The sequence below is a fragment of the Heterodontus francisci genome, unplaced genomic scaffold, assembly GCF_036365525.1.
Source record: "Heterodontus francisci isolate sHetFra1 unplaced genomic scaffold, sHetFra1.hap1 HAP1_SCAFFOLD_2320, whole genome shotgun sequence".
Taxonomy (NCBI): domain Eukaryota; kingdom Metazoa; phylum Chordata; class Chondrichthyes; order Heterodontiformes; family Heterodontidae; genus Heterodontus; species Heterodontus francisci.
In genome coordinates this window covers 4,187-24,846 of record NW_027140735.1, presented here as the reverse complement: position 1 = coordinate 24,846, position 20,660 = coordinate 4,187, and the positions used below count along the sequence as shown (strand labels likewise).

General features: G+C 47.2%; 1 protein-coding gene across 3 annotated transcripts; it reads right to left on the bottom strand.

The window, feature by feature from the left end:
• Positions 1 to 1,577: 1,577 nt before the first annotated feature.
• Positions 1,578 to 20,323, bottom strand: LOC137360560 (mixed lineage kinase domain-like protein). 3 transcript variants are annotated; one of them, XM_068025962.1, is made up of 7 exons: positions 20,193 to 20,323; positions 13,577 to 13,661; positions 10,756 to 10,901; positions 5,948 to 5,997; positions 3,893 to 4,033; positions 3,679 to 3,771; positions 1,578 to 1,845 (listed from the first exon to the last, which is right to left on the bottom strand). In XM_068025962.1, the coding sequence occupies exons 1-7, from the start codon at positions 20,300 to 20,302 to the stop codon at positions 1,778 to 1,780; spliced, it is 693 nt and encodes a 230-aa protein (XP_067882063.1). In that variant the 5' UTR covers positions 20,303 to 20,323; the 3' UTR covers positions 1,578 to 1,777. The 3 variants fall into 3 exon arrangements, with proteins under 3 accessions (XP_067882063.1, XP_067882065.1, XP_067882064.1); XM_068025964.1 differs by lacking the exon at positions 20,193 to 20,323 and adding an exon at positions 11,728 to 12,930; XM_068025963.1 differs by lacking the exon at positions 3,679 to 3,771.
• Between the last annotated feature and the right edge of the window lie 337 nt (positions 20,324 to 20,660).

Genomic DNA, 20,660 nt, shown 5'->3' with positions numbered 1-20,660 from the left:
AACAATTTGCCAAGGCTTCTTCAACAGCACCTTCCAAACCCACAACCTCTACCGTCTAGAAGGACAAGGGCAGCAGACACATGGAAACATCACCACTTGCAAGTTCCCCTCCAAGTCACACACTTGACTTGGAACTATATGACCATTGCTTCACTGTCACTGGGTCAAAATCCTGGAACTCCCTTCCTAATAGCACTGCAGGCGTACCTTAACCACATGGACTGCAGCAGTTCAAGAAGGTGGCTCATCACCAGCTTCTCAAGGTCAATTAGAGATGGGCAGCAAATGCTGGCCTTGCCAGCAATGCTCACATCCCACGAATGAATAAAAAAAAGGCACTGCACTGCAATACAATCTAGTGTCGCACCTCTGATATGTGCACTGCCTGATGTGGAACTGAACAAGTTCCAGGTTCAATTCCTGTTCTGTGTTGATACTCTGTTGGTGCTAGGCTCTCTGAAATTGGTCTCAGTCCCCCTGATCCTAGTTAGAGGCTCTATGTGTGTGAACATCAAGTGAGGATAAGATTGGGTTCAGCTGTGATGCTCCTCTTGGTTGAGCAGCTGACTGACTTTCACTGTCAAGGCTCACATAGGAAGAATGGTAACTTGACTGAGTTGTGATGTATGTTAGCAAGTGGTTAGCATCTCAAATGAGGAAGGGGAAGATTTGAATGAAGCCATGTTTGACATTTTGCATGTTGACTGCATCTGGGTGAATGTTTTACAGAAATAAATTTATTTTCATTGTTTCGGTCTGATGTGCTCTGATACTTCATGGCCAGGTTTCAGAGTTACGGATACACTTCCAGGCCAAAGGTTTCTAGCTGGGTCTATTTTGGAGTATCTCAGAAGAGTGACAGTGGGATAACCCAAAGCCACCAGGAGTAAAACATCATGACTAGTGCCCCCCCTAATTAGGTCACTACTAATGCACAAATAGTCCACCTAACCTAAAATAAAAACTCAAACAAAATCACAACCTGGCTTGTTTCATTAATAATAGTTAACATTCTGTGGTGCCCACTGATCACAGAAGGCCTCAAGCTTAATCCCTGATTAGGGCACTGCCTACTCACTCTCCAGGGCTACTTGGGCACCAATAAGACTGGGGACAAGACGCAGGCAGTCGGGGTTTCCAGCCAGGCCTACTTTACCCCAGTGACGCTTGAACCACAAGTGCCCCCTCAGACTGAGGAGGTCTCCACAAATAAAATGATCTAACATGAAGCCCAACTAAGCTAAGAAGTGTAGAGGCTGGGATTCCTGCCTGGTGATGGGCTACTTCTCAAACTTGTTACTCTTTACTCATTTGGGTGTGGAGACAATGCTTCAGTGAGTGAGCCACAGGCTGGAATCTAATACACAGATTCAGGTGATTTGTATACAGAATAATGGATACCTGTAAGTGAGTTACAGGTTGGAATCAAATTGAGGGGTTCAGATGATTTATATTCAGAATAATCGATAATCAATGATTTGCTCTGCGTTGCTCAATAATCCAGACCCAATGGATAAGGCAGGTAAATGTGCAAACCCTGCTGTGTGAACAGGAAGGAAATCACTCCCAGACAGTCGGAGAGTAGGAAGCACTTTATTGCAATTAGCTAACTTTTGCTGCTCCATTAATGGGTATGAGGGGGGAGTTCACAGACAATCTATCGACACTACACAAAGCCAGATTCTGAGTGAGCTTTGTGAGATGCCTATGTGAATGTAATGGCCTGGAACTGGCATCAACGATTGTGAAGCATGGTGACCAGATGAAATGGTGAGATTCAGTCCCATGATTCCTTTGTTACTGTGGAAATTCTGTTCAGAATGTTCTTCAGCCTGTCGACGATAGCTGAAAGAAAGAGGAGAGAGAATGTTTTATGAGCTGTGCAATGATCATTCTAAATTTTCTTTGTGAGCGCAGCCTGTTTATTTAATGTGCAGTACCTTTAAATTTTTTTGCTTGCACGCACACACATGATATCTTAAAGGGAACAGCTTGTGAGCAGCTGTGCATGCATGCAGTGTAAAGGGAACATGGTGCTTTGTACCAGCAACAGGACAAGCAACATGAGAAATAATCAGGGGTTTTACCCATCACTGGGTAGAGTCCTAGGCCCAACCATCTTCAGCTGCTCCATCAATGACCTTCTCTCCTTTTAAGGACAGAAGTGAGGATGTTTGTTGATGATTGCACAGTGTTCAGTACCATGCGTGACTCCTTAGATAACTGAAGCAGTCTGTACCCACATGCAGCAAGACCTGGATAACATTCAGGCTTGAGTTAATAAGTGGCAAGTAACATTTGCGCCACATATGTTCCAGGCAATAACCATCTCCAACAAGAAAGAATCTAAGCATCTCCCTTTACATTCAATTGCATAACAGTCACTGAATCCCCCACCATCAACATCCTGGGGGTCATCACTGACCAGAAACTGAACTGGACCAGCCATATAAATACTGTGGCTACAAGAGCAGGTTAGAGGCTGGGAATTCTGTGGTGCATAACTCGCCTTCTGACTCCCCAATACCTGTCCACCATCTACAAGGCACAAGTGATGAAATACTCTCCACTTGCCTGGATAAGCACAGCTCCAACACTCAAGAAGCTCGACACTATCCAGGAGACAGTAGCTCACTTGATTGGCACCTCATACATCACTTTAAACATTCACTCCCTCCACCACCAGCGCACAGTGGCAGCACTGTGTACCATATACAGATAAGCTTCAGCAATTCGCCACGCCTCCTTCAACAGCACCTTCCAAACCCTTGACCTCTATCACCTAGAAGATGCATGGGAACACCACCACCTACAAGTTCCTGACTTGGCACTATATCGCTGTTCCTTCACTGTCGCTGGGTCAAAAACCTGAAACTCCCTTCCTAATAGCACTGTGGGTGTACCTATAACACATGTACCTATAACACATGTACCTATAACACATGTACCTATAACACATGGACCGCAGCAGTTCAAGAAGGCGGCTCACCATCACCTTCTCTGGGGCAATTAGGGATGGGCAACAAATGCTGGCCTAGTCAGCGACGCTCAAATCCCATGAACAAATAAAAAAAAAATCAGTGCCGGGCATCAGACAGAGCCCCTCACATCACATGTTTCGCCTCATGGAGACCAGAGAGCGATCTTAGCTTGAACACTGGGCTGTGCCTGCTCCCTCAGCTTTGTAGGGTACACCCAAGGAAACTCTTCTAGACCAATTCCACCCCTACCCATAGTGAACAGAGAGTATTGTTGTCGGAACTGCCATTTGGAGTGTTCTCATCTGGGAGATTTCATTTGGTGACCCTTGGATTTGATGTATCCTTGGAAGTTTCATCAAATGATCTCCCGCCTCCAACTGTCCTGCCCTCACACTCCTGTCGTAGGTCACCTGACATGTCCATCCTTGTGGCACAGTGCCTTCCCATGCCAATTGAAAAGCGAACAGACGCTTTCTTACCAGATTGGATGAGTCTTGACTGCAAGTAAAACAGCCTTTTTCCTCTGTCTCCAATATTTTTATAACTGATGAACAAAAGTGTTGAAAGAAAATTGAATAAAAACTCTAGTTTTTCTCCCAGGTTGCTGACAGCAATGTATAGAAGATAAATCTTTAATTCTTGGAGACTCCAGGACAATCCTGGACAGTTAGTAACCTAGGATGACCCTCACACACACCTGTCTGTATCTGTTCGCATACTGGGTGTAGTGGGGAACCATTCAGGAGATGGGCTGTAGATCTCTGCTGGAGACACATGTAGATACTGCCTGCTGTGAGGTGTGGAACAATACACAAACCTTTACAGATCATGAGCAAGATAAAATGAACAAGCTGCCTGCAGTTTAGCTGAACCTCCCGCTCAGGAACCCCAGCTATAAAAGCGCTGCCTACCTCCAGCTTTTGGCCTCTCGAAAGGGTCAAAGGCACGACATTCATCGATCAGCTCATGTAAGTCCTTGGGACAGTCGCTGGGCAGAGGCTCTCGGACTTTTTCCTCACAGACCTTTTGGCGGATGACCTTGTCGCTACAATCTGCTCAACAACATAGATGGACTTTAAGACGGTTGTTGTGCCTCAGTGCAACGTAGAGGCTGTAAACTGCATTTCATTGTGATCAAACTCCTTGTCTGTACAATATATCTGTACTTGCAGCATGAACCCACCTAGAGCCCACTCTACCCCATGTTCTACGGAGTCACTCCCAACATGGGCTCCATCCATAAATCCCGTGAGCCTCAATTTCACACCCAATGGGGCCAATCAAGATGTCAAGGCCCAGATTTCCAACATCCAGGCGTGTGATGGAATTAAAACAAGGCATAAAACCTGATAAGAATCTGAGGGGGAGAGATGACAGGCTCAGAGGAGCGTGAATTGCATGGAGGAAGCTGAATGCAGGGGGCAACTGGGCTCGGAGATGAATGTACAGGCAGTCCCCTAAGGGGAGCTGGACACAGGGAAGAACTGGACTCGGAGGTAGCTGGAAGGAACTGGACATCGAAGAACTGGACTCAGAGATGACTGGACGGAACTGGATGTAGGGAGCTGGACCTTAGGAGCTGAAAGCAGGGGTGTTGAAAGGAGCTGATTACATTGTACACTTGATGTGATTTATGGGGCACAACACTTGAAATTGTTATATGAATAGCCCTACAAGTCAAACTGAAACCTTCAATCAAGGCAGTTTCTAAATCTATGCTTGTAATTTTCCCTCGGGAATCCAATCCATAAACGTTGATTCATCATTTACCATAGCCTTCTTAACATTGCCCTGCACACAGCACAGCCCAGCCACAATACACTCATTCAACAATGATTCAATCCCAGCAAAAGAGAGTCTACATTAAACCAAAGCATAGCACCCAGAGCCGGGCAGCACCCAGAGGCGACAGCATCCACCCAGTGTGAGGCACATCCAGATCTAGACAGCACCCAACCAGCATGAGACAGCACTCAGAGCCGGACAGAGACTTATGAGAGTACTCAGTGGCAGGCAACACTCACCAAGCACCAGCACCACCCAGCCAGCATGAGATTGCTCCCAGTACCAGAGAGCACCCAGCCAGCGTGTGATAGCACCCAACACTAGAAAGTACCCAGCCAACATGTAATAGCACCCAGTACTAGAGAGCACCCAGCCAGTGTGTGATAGCACCCAGTACAAGAGAGAACCCAGCCAGTGTGTGATAGCACCCAGTACTAGCGAGAACCCAGCCAGTGTGCGATAGCACCCAGCACTAGAGAGAACCCAGCCAGTGTGCGATAGCACCCAGCACTGGAGAGCACCCAGCCAGTGTTTGATAGAACACAGCACCAGAGAGCACCCTAACAGTGTGTGATAGCACCCAGCAATATGGAACATCCAGCCAGTGTGCAATAGAACCAAGCAACAGATAATACTATCCATTATCAGGCAGCAGTCACCCAGCACCATACAGCCTTCAACACCAGAACCGTACAAGACACACTGTCAAACAGTACCAAATACTACCCATCCAGCACCAGACAGAATTGAGCTCTGGACCACCTATAAGGCTCAGAGCAACAGATGTATGGGAACATCACCACCTGCAAGTTCCCCTCCAGGTCACACACCATCCTGACTTGGAACGTTTCTTCACTGTCGCTGGATCAAAATCCTGGAACTCCCTTTCTAACAGCACTGTGGGTTCACTTGCTCTGACTATGTACTAACCCCACATGGGGCTGCAGTGTTTAAGAAGGCGCCTCACCACCACCTTCTCAAGGGCAATCAGGGATGGGTAATAAATTCTGACCTTGCCAGCCATGTCCACATCCCAGGAGAGAATAAAAAAAAGACAGTGTTGAGCTCCAGACAGCACCCATTCAATATCAGATACAGCCTCATACCAACAATATCACAGCACCTTTCCAATGAAACAGGAAAAGAAAGATTAGTTGGATGCAGAAGATTTTACTCTTTACCTTTAAATGGTGTTTTACGGCTGGCTATCTCCCATAGGACAATCCCAAAACTGAAAGGGAAAAATCAGATAAAACCAGGGTTCAAGCACCAATTACCTGTCAATCATCACCCACAAGGGGACAGTACAATGAAAAATTGGCAGTCATGCCCCATCACAAACCAATCCCCATTACAAACCATTCTCCCATTAAACACTGATCCCACAGTACAACCTGATCACCAGTACACACGGATAACCATGAAAAACCTACCCCCCTGTACACACTGATCCCCCAGCACAACTGATCCACAGAACACACTAATCCCCCAGTACACACTGATCCCCCAGTACACACTGATCCCCCAGTACCACTGACCACCAGAACACACTGATCCCCCAGTACCACTGACCACCAGAACACACTGATTCCCCAGCACAAACTGATCCCCCAGTATCACTGACCACCAGAACACACTGACCACCAGAACACACTGACCACCAGAACACACTGATCCCCCAGTGTAAAATGATCCCCGGAACACACTCAGCCCCCGGAACACACTCAGCCCCCGGAACACACTCAGCCCCCGGAACAAACGGATCGCCCTGTACAAAATGATCCCCAGGAACACACTGATCCCCAGGGACACAATGATCGCCCAGGACACAATGATCGCCCAGGACACATTAACCCCCCAGTACACACTGATCCCCCAGAATACACTGATTCCCGGTACACACCCGACCCCCCGGTACACACCCGACCCCCCGGTACACACCCGACCCCCCGGTACACACTCAGCCCCAGAACAAACGGATCGCCCTGTACAAAATGATCCCCAGAACACACTGATCCCTCTGTATAAACTGATCCCCCAGTACAAACTAATCTCCAGTTCATACTGATGGCCATTACAAACTGATCACCTAGTGTATACTGATCCCCAGTACATTTAGATCCCCAGAAAACACACTGATTCCCAGTACAAACGGATTGCCCTGTACAAAATGATCCCTCTGTATAAACTGATCCCCCGGAACACACTCAGCCCCCGGAACAAACGGATCGCCCAGAACACACTGATCGCCCAGAACACACTGATCGCCCAGAACACACTGATCTCCCAGAACACACTGATTCAGAGTACCAAGTGATCCCCCAGAACACACTGATGCCCCAGTACACACTGATCCCCCAGTACACACTGATTCAGAGTACCAAGTGATCCCCTCAGAACACACTGATCCCCCAGTACACACTGATTCAGAGTACCAAGTGATCCCCCAGAACACACTGATGCCCCAGTACACACTGATCCCCCAGTACACACTGATTCAGAGTACCAAGTGATCCCCCAGAACACACTGATCCCCCAGTACACACTGATCCCCTCAGAACACACTGATCCCCCAGTACACACTGATCCCCTCAGAACACACTGATCCCCAGTACACACTGATTCAGAGTACCAAGTGATCCCCCAGAACACACTGATCCCCCAGTACACACTGATCCCCTCAGAACACACTGATCCCCCAGTACACACTGATCCCCTCAGAACACACTGATCCCCTCAGAACACACTGATCCCCAGTACACACTGATTCAGAGTACCAAGTGATCCCCCAGAACACACTGATCCCCCAGAACAAACGGATCCCCCAGAACAAACGGATCCCCCAGAACAAACGGATCCCCCAGAACAAACGGATCCCCCAGAACAAACGGATCGCCCAGAACAAACGGATCGCCCAGAACACACTGATTCAGAGTACCAAGTGATCCCCCAGAACACACTGATTCCCCAGTACCAAGTGATCCCCCAGAACACACTGATTCCCAGTACCAAGTGATCCCCCAGAACACACTGATTCCCCAGTACCAAGTGATCCCCCAGAACACACTGATTCCCCAGTACCAAGTGATCCCCCAGAACAAACGGATCGCCCAGAACACACTGATTCAGAGTACCAAGTGATCCCCCAGAACACACTGATTCCCAGTACCAAGTGATCCCCCAGAACACACTGATTCCCCAGTACCAAGTGATCCCCCAGAACACACTGATTCCCAGTACCAAGTGATCCCCCAGAACACACTGATTCCCCAGTACCAAGTGATCCCCCAGAACACACTGATTCCCCAGTACCAAGTGATCCCCCAGAACACACTGATTCCCCAGTACCAAGTGATCCCCCAGAACAAACGGATCGCCCAGAACACACTGATTCAGAGTACCAAGTGATCCCCCAGAACACACTGATTCCCCAGTACCAAGTGATCCCCCAGAACACACTGATTCCCCAGTACCAAGTGATCCCCCAGAACAAACGGATCGCCCAGAACACACTGATTCAGAGTACCAAGTGATCCCCCAGAACACACTGATTCCCAGTACCAAGTGATCCCCCAGAACACACTGATTCCCCAGTACCAAGTGATCCCCCAGAACACACTGATTCCCAGTACCAAGTGATCCCCCAGAACACACTGATTCCCCAGTACCAAGTGATCCCCCAGAACACACTGATTCCCCAGTACCAAGTGATCCCCCAGAACACACTGATTCCCCAGTACCAAGTGATCCCCCAGAACAAACGGATCGCCCAGAACACACTGATTCAGAGTACCAAGTGATCCCCCAGAACACACTGATTCCCAGTACCAAGTGATCCCCCAGAACACACTGATCCCTCAGAACACACTGATCCCCCAGAACACACTGATCCCCCAGAACACACTGATCCACAGCACAAACTGATCGCCATGACAAAAATGATGCCCAGAACACACTGATCCCTCAGAACACACTGATCCCTCAGAACACACTGATCCCTCAGAACACACTGATTCAGAGTACCAAAGTGATCCCCCAGAACACATTAACCCCCCAGTACACACTGATCCCCCAGAACACACTGATCCCACCGTACAAAGTGATCCCCAGAACACACTGATGCCCAGAACACACTGATGCCCAGAACACACTGATTCGCATTATAAACCAATCCCCCAGGACATAATGACCCCCCATTACAAACTGATCCCCCGAACACATTGATCTCCCATTGCACACCGATCCCCCAGTTCACACTGATTCACATTATAAACTGATCCCCCAGGACATAATGATCCCCCATTACAAACTAATATCCCAGTATGCACATCTGCAGGACACACTGATCCCCAGGACACACTGATCCCCAGGACACACTGATCCCCAGGACACACTGATGCCCCAGTACATACTGAACGCTCATTAAAAACCGATCCTCCAGGACACAATGATACCCCATTACAAACCAATCTCCCAGTACATACTGATTCACATTTAAAACTAATCCCCCATTACACACTGATCCCCCATTACACACTGATCCCCCATACGAACATACGAATAAGGAGCAGGAGTAGACCACTCGGCCCCTCAAGCCTGCTCTCATTCAACAAGATCATGGCTGATCTGATTGTAACCTCAACTCCACATTCCCTCCTACTCCTGATAACCTTTCACCCCCTTGCTTATCAAGAATCTATCTACCTCTGCCTTAAAAATAATCAAAGACTCTGCTTCCACTGCCTTTTGAGAAAGAGAATTCCAAAGACTCACGACCTTCTGAGAGAAAATAATTCTCCTCATCTCTGTCTTAAATGGGTGACCCCTTATTTTTAAATAGTGACCCCAGTTCTAAATTCTCTCACAAAGGGAAACATTCTTTCCACATCCACCCTGTCAAGACCCCTCAGGATCTTATATGTTTCAATCAAGTCGCCTCTTACCCTTCTAAACTCCAGCGGATACAAGCCTAGCCTGTCCAATCTTTCCTCATAAGACAGCCCGCCCATTCCAGGCATCAGTCGAGTAAACCTTCTCTGTACTGCCTCCAACACATTTACATCCTTCCTTAAATAAGGAGACCGATACTGTACACAGTACTCCAGATGTGGTCTCACCAATGCCCCGTATAGCTGAAGCATAACCTCCCTACTTTTGTATTCAATTCCCCTTGCAATAAATCATAACATTCTAATAGCTTTCCTGATTACTTGCTGTACCTGCATACTAACCTTTTATGATTCATGCACTAGGACATCCAGATCCCTCTGCATCTCAGAGCTCTGCAATCTCTCACCATTTAGATAATATGCTTCTTTTTCATTCCTCCTGCCAAAATGGCCAATTTCACATTTTCCCACATTATACTCCACTTGCCAGATCTTTGCCCACTCACTTAACCTATCTATATCCCTTCGTAGCCTCCTTATGTCCTCTTCACAAGTTACTTTCCTACCTATCTTTGGGTCATCAGCAAATTTAGCAACCATACAGTACACACTGCTCCCTCATTACACACTGATCCCCCATTACGCACTGATTCCCCATTACGCACTGATTCCCCATTACGCACTGATTCCCCATTACGCACTGATGTTCCACATTACGCACTGATCTCCCTTTAAAAACTGATCCATGATTGCACACCAAAAGCCCACTACACTCTGATTCCTGTTGCACATTGGCTCCACACAATCTGTGACATATTGAACCCCCTTGCCTCTTACAGTCTGATCTTCTTTCCAGATTGAACCACCATTACAGACTGATATTGTTCCCCTGCTACAGACATAGCCCCTAATATGCACCACCCCGGTTAACACTGCCCCACAACCTGTTATGTTTAATCAATATTACACATTGAACCCCCATTGCATATTGATACAGTTGCCCTGTTGCACACTCAGATGCTAACAGCTACAATATCGGTTGCGGCTTGACCATGACTTTCTCCATTCTCTAGCTGCAATGATCATACCTAAACTCTTACCTGTACACTTCGCAGGGCTTGTCATATGGGTAGTGGATGTTGCACAGCTGCTGCGGTGAGATGTATGGTACCAGGTGGGATCTCTGATTGGCAACACTGATCCGTCGGATAGAGGTCTCTGTCTTTGCCAGGTCCAAGCCTCCTAACTAAACACAGAAAAAGAGAAAGAATGAAGCAAATGCTGGGATGGACATCACACCCTCAATATTGTGCCCCCAATCCACACTTAGGAACGTTGGAACAGGAGTAGGCCATTTAGCCCCTTGAACCTGTTCCACCATTCAATGAGATCATGACTGATCTGTTACCTGACTTCCAGATACTTGCCTTTGCCCCATATCCCTTAATATCTTTGGATAACACAAATCTATCAATCTCATTTTAAAATTAACAATTGATCTAGCATCAATTGCTGCTTGCAGAAAAGAGTTCCAAACCTCTACCACACTTTGGACTGGATTTTATGGGCCCTCGCGAGATGGAGTTGGAGGTGCAGGGGGGGCGGGTCTGTAGAATTGCGATGGGAGGCGGGAGTGGAGGGCCCGCTGCCTCCTCATCTCCAAATGATTTTGTCAGGGGCGGGATAGGCCGACAATGGTTTCCCGCCCAGAGGCCAATTGAGGCCTCTTCCTGCCCCTCCTCTTCCTGGGATTTAACCAGCGGTGGGGACTGCCTCCGTTACGTGGGAAGGTTGCCCAGAAAAATGAGGTGCCCTTCCTGCGGGCTTATTGGGGGGGGGGGGTCCCTCCTCTGTGGCTCTGTGGGTGATTGTGGCCCATGGAGGACCACAGCTGAGAAAAGCTCCACATCCCTGGACCCCACCACCCCTGCACAAAACACCCATCCTCCCACCACTCTCCCCCACACCCCCCCAACTGGGGCCTTCTGGACTGGCCCCAGCTACCCTGCCTCACCTACGTCTGGCCCAGGCTCCAGCACTGGGCCTGGGTCCAAGGCCTCTGCAGTACTCACTGTGGCCACTGCTCCCGGTGTTGCTCCTGATACTGCTGAGCTGCTGGCCCGCTGATTGTCTGGCAGCTCTTGGAGGCGAGATCCCCGTGATCCTGGCATTGGGCACTTAAGTGCCGAAACAACATAAGATCGCCCCGAGGTGGGTGTGCTCGAAAAGGCCGAAACGGGATCCCCTGCCTTTTCAGCCCGCTGCTGGGAGTTCCGCCGCGCCACAAACTTCGGACCTTTGTGTGTAGAAATGTTTCCTAATTTCCTGAAAGGTCCGTCTCTAATTTTTAGACTATACCCCCTAGTCCTAGACTCCCCTACCAGCAGAAATACACTGTTCTCCTTAATATCTTGAAATTTTTGATCAAATCACACCCTGCTTACGAAGAGCTGGGTCTGTGCTCAGTGAGCCAGACACTTCCCTCAGTCATACATCCAGGTTAGAAAGGTTCCACTCCTGCTGCTCCACATTCACCCATTCTGCCAAGCCAGTCACAGCAGGGCCTTCCTGATTCAAAGGAGTATATGTCTCTGTTTGGGCATCTCAACTGGTTCAGGAACTACATGGCTCCTTGGAGCATAACCAAGGATTCTGACTTTCTGGGAAATATTGGAAGGAAGCTCTGAGAATGACCATCCTGATTTCCACTTGCAGCAGAACAAGAGACTCCTCCAACCTAGTTACCTCATAGCAAACAAGATTAAAAAATTCCACACAGGCCGAGCAGATAAGCACAAATGGAACAGTGTGCAAGAGGGCACAGTCCTGCTTAAATTCTGGTCCTGCATATAGTATAGTCATGTGTACATACTGGCCCGGCATACGTTACAGTCCTGTATATATTACAGTCATGTGTACATACTGGCCCTGCGTAATATATAAAACTGCTTAAATTCTGGCCCTGCATATATTACAGACATGTGTATATACTGGCCCGGCATACGTTACAGTCCTGTATATATTACAGTCATGTGTATATACTGGCACTGCGTACGTTACAGTCCTGCTTAACTTCTGGTCCTGCATATATTACAGTCATGCGTATATCCTGGCCCTGCGTACGTTACAGTTCTGCTTAAATTCTGGTCCTGCATATATTCTGCTCCTGCCACAGCCCAAAGCTTTTTTAGATACAGGTGCTGTTGGTCCACTGAAGCCGTGACAGACCGAACTATCTACCTGAGCAAAAAGCAAAGCATACAGACACCACAAATCTGAAACAAAAGCAAAAACAAAATGCTGTAAACGTTCAGCAGATCAGGCAGCATTTGTAGACAGATCTTTCAGGTATGGATCTTTTGTTAAAACTGTTGTGCATCATTCCTACTATCTACCTGCCAGCTCACTTCAGTTGGTAGCACTCTCATCTCTGAGACAGGAAAGAGTGGATTCAAATTTCAGTCCAGGGCTTGAGCACATAATCTAGGCTGACACTTCAGTGCAGTACTGAGGGAGTGTCAGGCTTCTTAAAAACAAAATCAAAAACTTTAATGTCCCTATTGTTCCTTTCTCTCTGTTTCTCTGGCTCTCTGAAAGCTCTTGTTCAAGCAGGTGATGTTGATGACTTTGTGGAGTTGGACGCAGACACAATGGCGAGGGGCCATTTCTTCTGCAAAGGGACCCGAACTGGGGGATGGGAATATATAGGCCACACTGACAGGAAACGGTCGCTATGGAAACAAGCTTGAGGACAGAACTTTGGAAAGATCTGAAACTATCAGGAATGAAGCTACAGTCACTGGACCAAGGGAGCAGGCCCAGTGTTCAGCAAAGTACAGGGAATTTAGTTCCAATGCTGGAGTCTTTGAATAGCCCTAGGGTTAGCATTAATGGGGATCTTCATCGTTTACATCAACAAACCTTCACTCTAAGACCGTGGTCTACCAGGAACCTGGTACTGTCAATAGAGCAGTGAAGTTTGAACTTCTCATTTGATTGGTGCATCCTGCAACAAAGCAAAACAAAAGGACATTACTGTAACACTAAACACACCCAACAATGAAACAAAAACAGAAAATGCTGCAAATACGCAGCAGGTCAGGCAGCATCTGTCGAGAGAAAAACAGAGTTAATGTTTCAGGTCTCTGTGACCTTTCATCAGAATTCACCCAATAACGACCTTCCGTTCAATCCGCTGGTAGAAAGACCTGCCAATCCTGTATGAATTGAAGTGTCTGAGTGTGTTTTTATTAAATTGCAAGGACCTTGAAATAGATGTCTGAAAGGTACAGGTCCATGTGCTGAGATCCAGGAGTGCAGCCACACGGCAGATGCCCTGAGTCCGGGGTCCAAGAGGGAAGTAGCAGGTGTTAGCCAGCCACATATCTGACAATATGGAAACCCGTCACTATGTTTAAGAGTCTCTGAACCAAGACACCCAGAGAATTTTCTTTTGCCCAATGTGTTCCTGCAGGGACACTCCCCACTTACCAATGTCGAGAGAGATTAGGCATAGGGTTAGGGCTCCCCCAAGTGTGCCCAGGGGTACTGCTAGAATTTAACCAGCTATAACCATGCACGGCATTGGCCTGCAGGGTTATCTGGAGCCTTGTGGGAAGAATTCCAGCTCCCCGCGACAAGGCTACCCCTTCAGGTTCCATAAATGAACCAAGTCGAGCATCCAGAGTTCATACTGCAGACTAACCAAGTGAAGTCTGGTATGGAGGATGGACTTGGTTTCAAATCCCCATTACTGCATGTGTCCTGTTGAAGGCACCACAAGTCCTTACAGATCCACCTACTTCCCAGGATAATCACGAGTTTGTTCGGCCTTTGCTTGGTTGATAATAGGTACAATGAAGTCCTGATGAATGACGTGGCGAGCAGCATAATTCTCCATAGGATGTGTGATTGAAATGCCACCATCTTCCTCACCAGAGCACTGCACCCCATCGAATGGCAGTTCCAATCAGTTGGTGGTGAGCAACTTCAGCATCCGCTGAACTTCAGCAGCCCAATCGGCACAAGGCAGATATTCTGAACCTAAGCATCTGCCTGGATGTACTCAGTGGAACATCTGGGGCTAGGTGTGCTGTACAAAATTAAGAAATCATGCAACATGAAATAGTTCTTTAAGCCCATCAAGCCCATACTCTGCAATAAAGTGCACACAACCTGTAGTATCAGTGGTGGCAGGCAGCAGCCAAGAAAATTGAATTTGGGGCTGTGAGTTCCAGAGGGGGCCTCATATAGGCATTATCCCCCGCTATTGCATTTACAAAGGACCTAATGACTGTTTCAGGCACAGGCCTCAGACAAGTGTACAGGAGCCTCGATCAATATGGCGGGAAGCAGACCTCAAGCACAGAACATACATGCACACAGCACCTTTTATTTATTTGTTCTTGGAATGTGAGCATCATTGTCAAGGCCATCTCTAATTGCATTTTTTAGAAAGTGGTGGTGAGCCAACTTCTTGAACCGCAGTAGTCTGTGTGGGGTAGGTACACACACAGTGTTGTTAGGAAGGGAGTTCTAGGATTTTGATCCAGTGACAGTGAAGGAACAGCGATATAGTTCCAAGTCAGGATGGTGTGTGATCTGAGGGGATTTTGGAGGTATGGTGTTCCCATGCTTTTGCTGCCCTTGTCCTTCTAGCTGGTAGAGGTTGCAGGTTTGGAAGATGCTGTCGAAGGAGGCTTGACAAGTTGCTGCTGGGCATCTTGTACATGGTACACACTGCTACCATTGTGCGCTGGTGGTGAAGGGAGTGAACGTTTAAGGTTGTGGATGGGGCGCCGATCAAGCAGGCTGCTTTGTCTTGGAAGGTGTCAAGCTTCTTGAGTGTTGTTGGAGCTACACTCATCCAGACAAGTGGAGAGTATTCCATCACACTCCTGACTTGTGCCTTGCAGATAGTAGACAGGCTTTTGGGAGTCAGGAGGTGAGGTACTCACTGCAGAATTCCCAGCCTCTGACCTGCTCTTGTATGGCTGATCCAGTTAAGTTTCTGGCCAATGTTAACACCCAGGATGTTGATGGTGGGGATTCAGCTATGGTATTGCTGTTGAATGTCATGGGGAGATGGTTAGATTTTCTCTTATTTGAGATGGTCATTGCCTAGCACTTCTGTCCACAAATGCTACTTGCCACTTATCAGCCCAAGCCTGAATATTGTCCAGATCTTGTTGCATGCTGGTATGGACTGCTTCAGTATCTGAGAAGTTGTGACTGGTACTGAGCACTGTGCAGTCTTCAGCAAACATCCCCACTTCTGACCTTATGTTGGAGGGAAGGTCATTGATGAAGCAGCTGAAGATGGTTGGGCCTAGGACACTATCCTGAGGAACTCCTACAGTGATATCTTGGGGCTGAGATGATTGACCCCCAACAACCACAACCATCTTCCTTTGTGCAAGGTATGACTCAAACTAGTAGAGAGTTTTCCCCCTGATTCCCATTGACTTCAATTTTGTGATGGCTCCTTGACGCTACACACGATCAAATGCTGCCTTGATGTCAGGACAGGCACTCTCATCTCATCTCTGAAATTCAGCTCTTTTGTTCATGTTTGGATCAAGACAGTTATGAAGTCTGGAGCTGAGTGGCCCTGGCAGAACCCAAACGGAGCATCAGTGAGAAGGTTGTTGCTGAGTAAGTGCCACCTAATCGTCTTGTTGATGACACCTTGATTAAGAGTAGACTGATGGGGCAATAATTGGCCGGAATTGGATTTGTCCTGCTTTTTGTGCATAGGACATACCTGGGCAATTTTTCACATTGTCAGGTAGATGCCTGTTTGTAGCTGTAGTGGAACATTTTGGCTAGGGGGACAGCTGGTTCTGGAGCTCTAGTCTTCAGTACTACAGCTGGGATGTTGTCAGGGCCGTAGACTCCAGAATGATATCAATGGTTTGGTTGAGTGGGCGGGAAAATGGCAAATGGAATTCAATCCAGAGAAGTATAAGGTAATGCATTTGGGGAGGGCAAATAAAGCAAGGGAATTAACAATAAACGGGAGGATATTGAGAGGGATAGAAGAAGTGAGAGACCTTGGAGCGCGTCCACAGGTCCCTGAAGGTGGCAGGATAGATAGATTGAGTGGTGAAGAAGGCATATGGATTGCTTTCCTTTATTGGCTGAGGTATAGAATACAAAACCAGGGATGTGATGCTGGAACTGTATAAAACGCTGGTTAGGCCACAGCTGGAGTATTGCGTACAGTTCTGGTCACCACATTACAGAAAGGACATAATTGCTCTGGAGAGAGTATAGAGGAGATTTACAAGAATGTTGTCAGGACTTGAAGGTTGCAGCTATGAGGAAAGTTTGGATCGGCTAGGGATGTTTTCTCTGGAACTGAGGAGGCAGAGGGGAGACTTAATTGAAGTCTATAAAATTATGAGGGGCCTAGATAGAGTAGACAGGAAGGACCTGTTTCTCCTGGCAGGGAGGTCAGTTACCAGGGGGCGCAGATTTAAGGTGATTAGTAGAAGAATTAGAGGGGCATGAGGAAAAACTTTTTCACCCAGAGGGTGGTGGGTGTCTGGAATTCACTGCCAGGAACTGTGGTGGAGGCAGAAACCCTCAATTCTTTTAAAAGGTACCTGGACATGTACCTGAAGTGTTGTAACCTGCAAGGCTATGGACCAGGTGCTGGAAGGTGGGATTAGATTGGGCAGCTAGTTTTCTTGCCGGCCGGTGTGGACACAATGGACTGAATGGTCTCCTTCTGTGCTGTAATTGTTCTATGGTTCCATTAACCATTGCCCATTTCCTCGCCCCTGCCTTCTGATACACCAAATTCAAAATCCTTATCCTGCTCCATAAATCCCTCTATGGGTTCACCCTATCCCCTCTCTGTAACCTCCTTCAGCCACATATCCTGTTCCATACCCTTCACTGCTCTGACTCTCGTTCCCTTTAATCCCACCCTCTTTTTGTTCCACCATCAATGACAGAGCTTTCAGTTGCTTGAGCCCTACTCTCTAAAGCAATTATGCCTTTAAAATGAAAACAAAAACAAAAAGTACTGGAAATAAATACTCAGGATCTGTGGAAAGAGAAACAGAGCTAACATTTCAGGTTGACGAGCTTTCGACAGAATTGGAAAAAGTCAGAGATGTAAAAGATTTAAGTAAATACAGAGGTGGGAAAACGGGGGGAAGAGGAGGACAGAGCAAAAGGGAAGTTCTGTGATAGGATGGAGGGTAGGAGAGGTTAAATGAGAAAGGAATGATGATACAAGACAAAAGGGGTTGGTAAAGAGACAAGTAAAGAAACAAGAGATGAATCTAGAGTAGGTGTGAATGGGAAGATGATCGATGGAAAGTCATTACCTACAGCTGCTTTCTGAAAAAATGGGAGCAGTGATTATTATCTGTAATTATTGAACTCAATATTAATTCCGGAAGGCCATAAAGTGCCTAATTGAAAGGTGAGATGCTATTACTTGAGCTTCATTGGAACAATGTAGGGAGGCTGAAGACAGAGAGGTCAGAGTGCAAGTGGGGCAGTAAATTAAAATAGCAAGTCACTGGAAGCTCGGGGTCATGCTTGTGGACTGAATGGAGGTGTTCCACAAAGCAATCAGCCAATCTGTGACTTGTCTCCCCAATGTAGAGGAAACTGTAGTGTGAGCAGTGAATACTGTATATTGAATTGAAAGAAGTAAATTGTTGCTTTACCTGGAAGGAGTGTTTGCGGCCTTGGATGGTGGGAAAGGACGAAGTAAAACGGCAGGTGTTGTATCTCCTGTGCTTACATTTGAATGTGCCACGGGAATGGGAGGGGCTGTTGGGTGTGATTGAAGAATGGACAAGGGTGTCACGAAGGGAATGATCCCTTCGGAATGCTGAAAGGGGAGGGGAGGAGAAGATGGGTTTGGTGGTGGAATCACGCTGCAGGTGTTGGAAATGACGGAGGATGATCCATTGATAATGAAGGCTGGTGGGGTGGAAGGTGAGGACAAGGGGAACCCTATTGCGTTTCTGGGAAAGGGTGAGAGCAGAAGTGTGGGAAATGGAAGGGGCACAGTCATGGGTCCTGTCGACCACAGTGGAGAGGAATCTTTGCTTGACAAAAGAGGAGAACAGATCAGAAGAACTGGTACAGAAGGTGGCATCATCAAAACAGATGTTAAGGGGATGGAGAAACTGGGAGAATGGAATGGAGATTGGAGTCCTTATAGGAAGCAAGGTAGGTGGAAGTGTACTCAAGGTAACTGTGGGAGTCGATAGGCTTATAGTATATATTCGTTGACAGCCTATCCCCAGAAGCAGAGACAGAGAATTCGAAGAAAGGAAGGGAAGAGTTGGAAACTGACATGTGAAAGTGAGAGAAGGGTGAAAACTGGAAGCAAAATGAATGAAATTTTCCAGTTATGGTGAGAGCAGGAAATACCACCGATACAGTCATCATTGTTCCAGTCCTACTCAGGGACCCTCCCCCACCTCTTTTTCTGGTCCAAAGAATATTTCACATATCCCACAAAAAGGCAGGTATGTCTCATATCTGTACAGGTTCCCATAGCAACACCTTTTATCTGGAGGAAGTGAGTGGAGTCAAAGGGGAAGTCATTCAATGCGAGTAGAGGTTCAGCCAGGTGGAGGAGGGTGTTGGTGGGTGGGGATTGGTTAGGCCTCCTTTCAAGAAAGAAACAGAGAGCTTTCAGACCATCCTGGTGAGGTGGGAGATGGAGAGGAATTGAATGTCCATGGTGAAAAGGAGGTCGTTGGCCCAGGAAACAGGAAAATTTTAAAGTGGCGTAGGGCACGGAAGAGTTGTGGATTTCCTGTATCCACAGTAATTTGTTTATACCTTTAAAATACTTCTCAAAACCTATGGTATAGGAACAAGAGTAGGACCTTCAGCCCCTCAAGCCTGTTCTGCCATTCTATAAGATCATGACTGATCTGTACCTCAACTCCATTTACCCGCCTTTTCTCCAATTCTCTTCATAACCTTATCCAATAAAAATCTGTCAGTCTCAATCCAGAAATTTTAAAAGTCCCAGCATTCACAGCTTTTTGGGGAAGAGAGTTCCAGATTTGAACCAATGCTTTGTGTGAAAGTGTGCTGCCTGATTTCACTCTTGAATGACTGAGCTGTAATTTTAAGATTGTGCCCGCTTGCTCTGAATTCTTTCCACAAAAGTAAATAGCTTCTCCCTTTCTTCCCCTATCGAATCGCTTTATCATTTAAAACACCTCGATTCAATCACCCTTTAACCTTTTACCACACTTTTGATCATCTCTCCTATCTGTTGCTACCTGTTTCTCCTCTGTGAAGACCCTTGGCATGTTCTATTGTCTTTAAACAGTCCATGATTGTAAATTTCTGTTGTTGATGCAGTCAGGCAGTAGGAAAATATCAGATCAGGGACTCAGCACAACTCCCACCTTTCTCGTCCCAATGACATTACCTCTATATTGGATTAGGGTAAACTAGACCGTTGGAATAAACCAGTCAGGCGACATAAAGCTTGACCTAATCTCTTCATTCTACCAATTTCCTAATTGTCACAAAGCCAGCCTACCTGTACAGGCCACTGGCAGCGTCCAGTGCCATGCGAACACGTCTCTCCCAGCTGAGCTGCTGTTCTCCCTCCAGCACCCTGCGCAGGCTCCCCAGCTCACAATACTCCATCACGATCAAGAATACAGGGCTGGGACCTGTGAGAAACAGCAGCAGGTTGGCCAATTGTATGACTATCAGTCTGCGATTCACTGAAGTCCTAGTGTTGATCTGACCGCAAATGTGACTTTGCTCGCAAACTGGCACTGCCGGCTCCTGGCGCACTTGCCTAAGGCAGCGGACAGTTAGTGTAAAGTAGCTTTGCCGGATCATTAAGGTTTTGAGAAGAAACAGCAATACCAGCGCAGCACATAACCCAATGTAAGCGGCTTTTGACGGTCAGAACGATAATCTTTGAAAGAGACCAAGTAGCGCGTTAGTTTCATGTCTTACGTTGAGAGGTAATTGACCTGAAACATTGATTCCATTT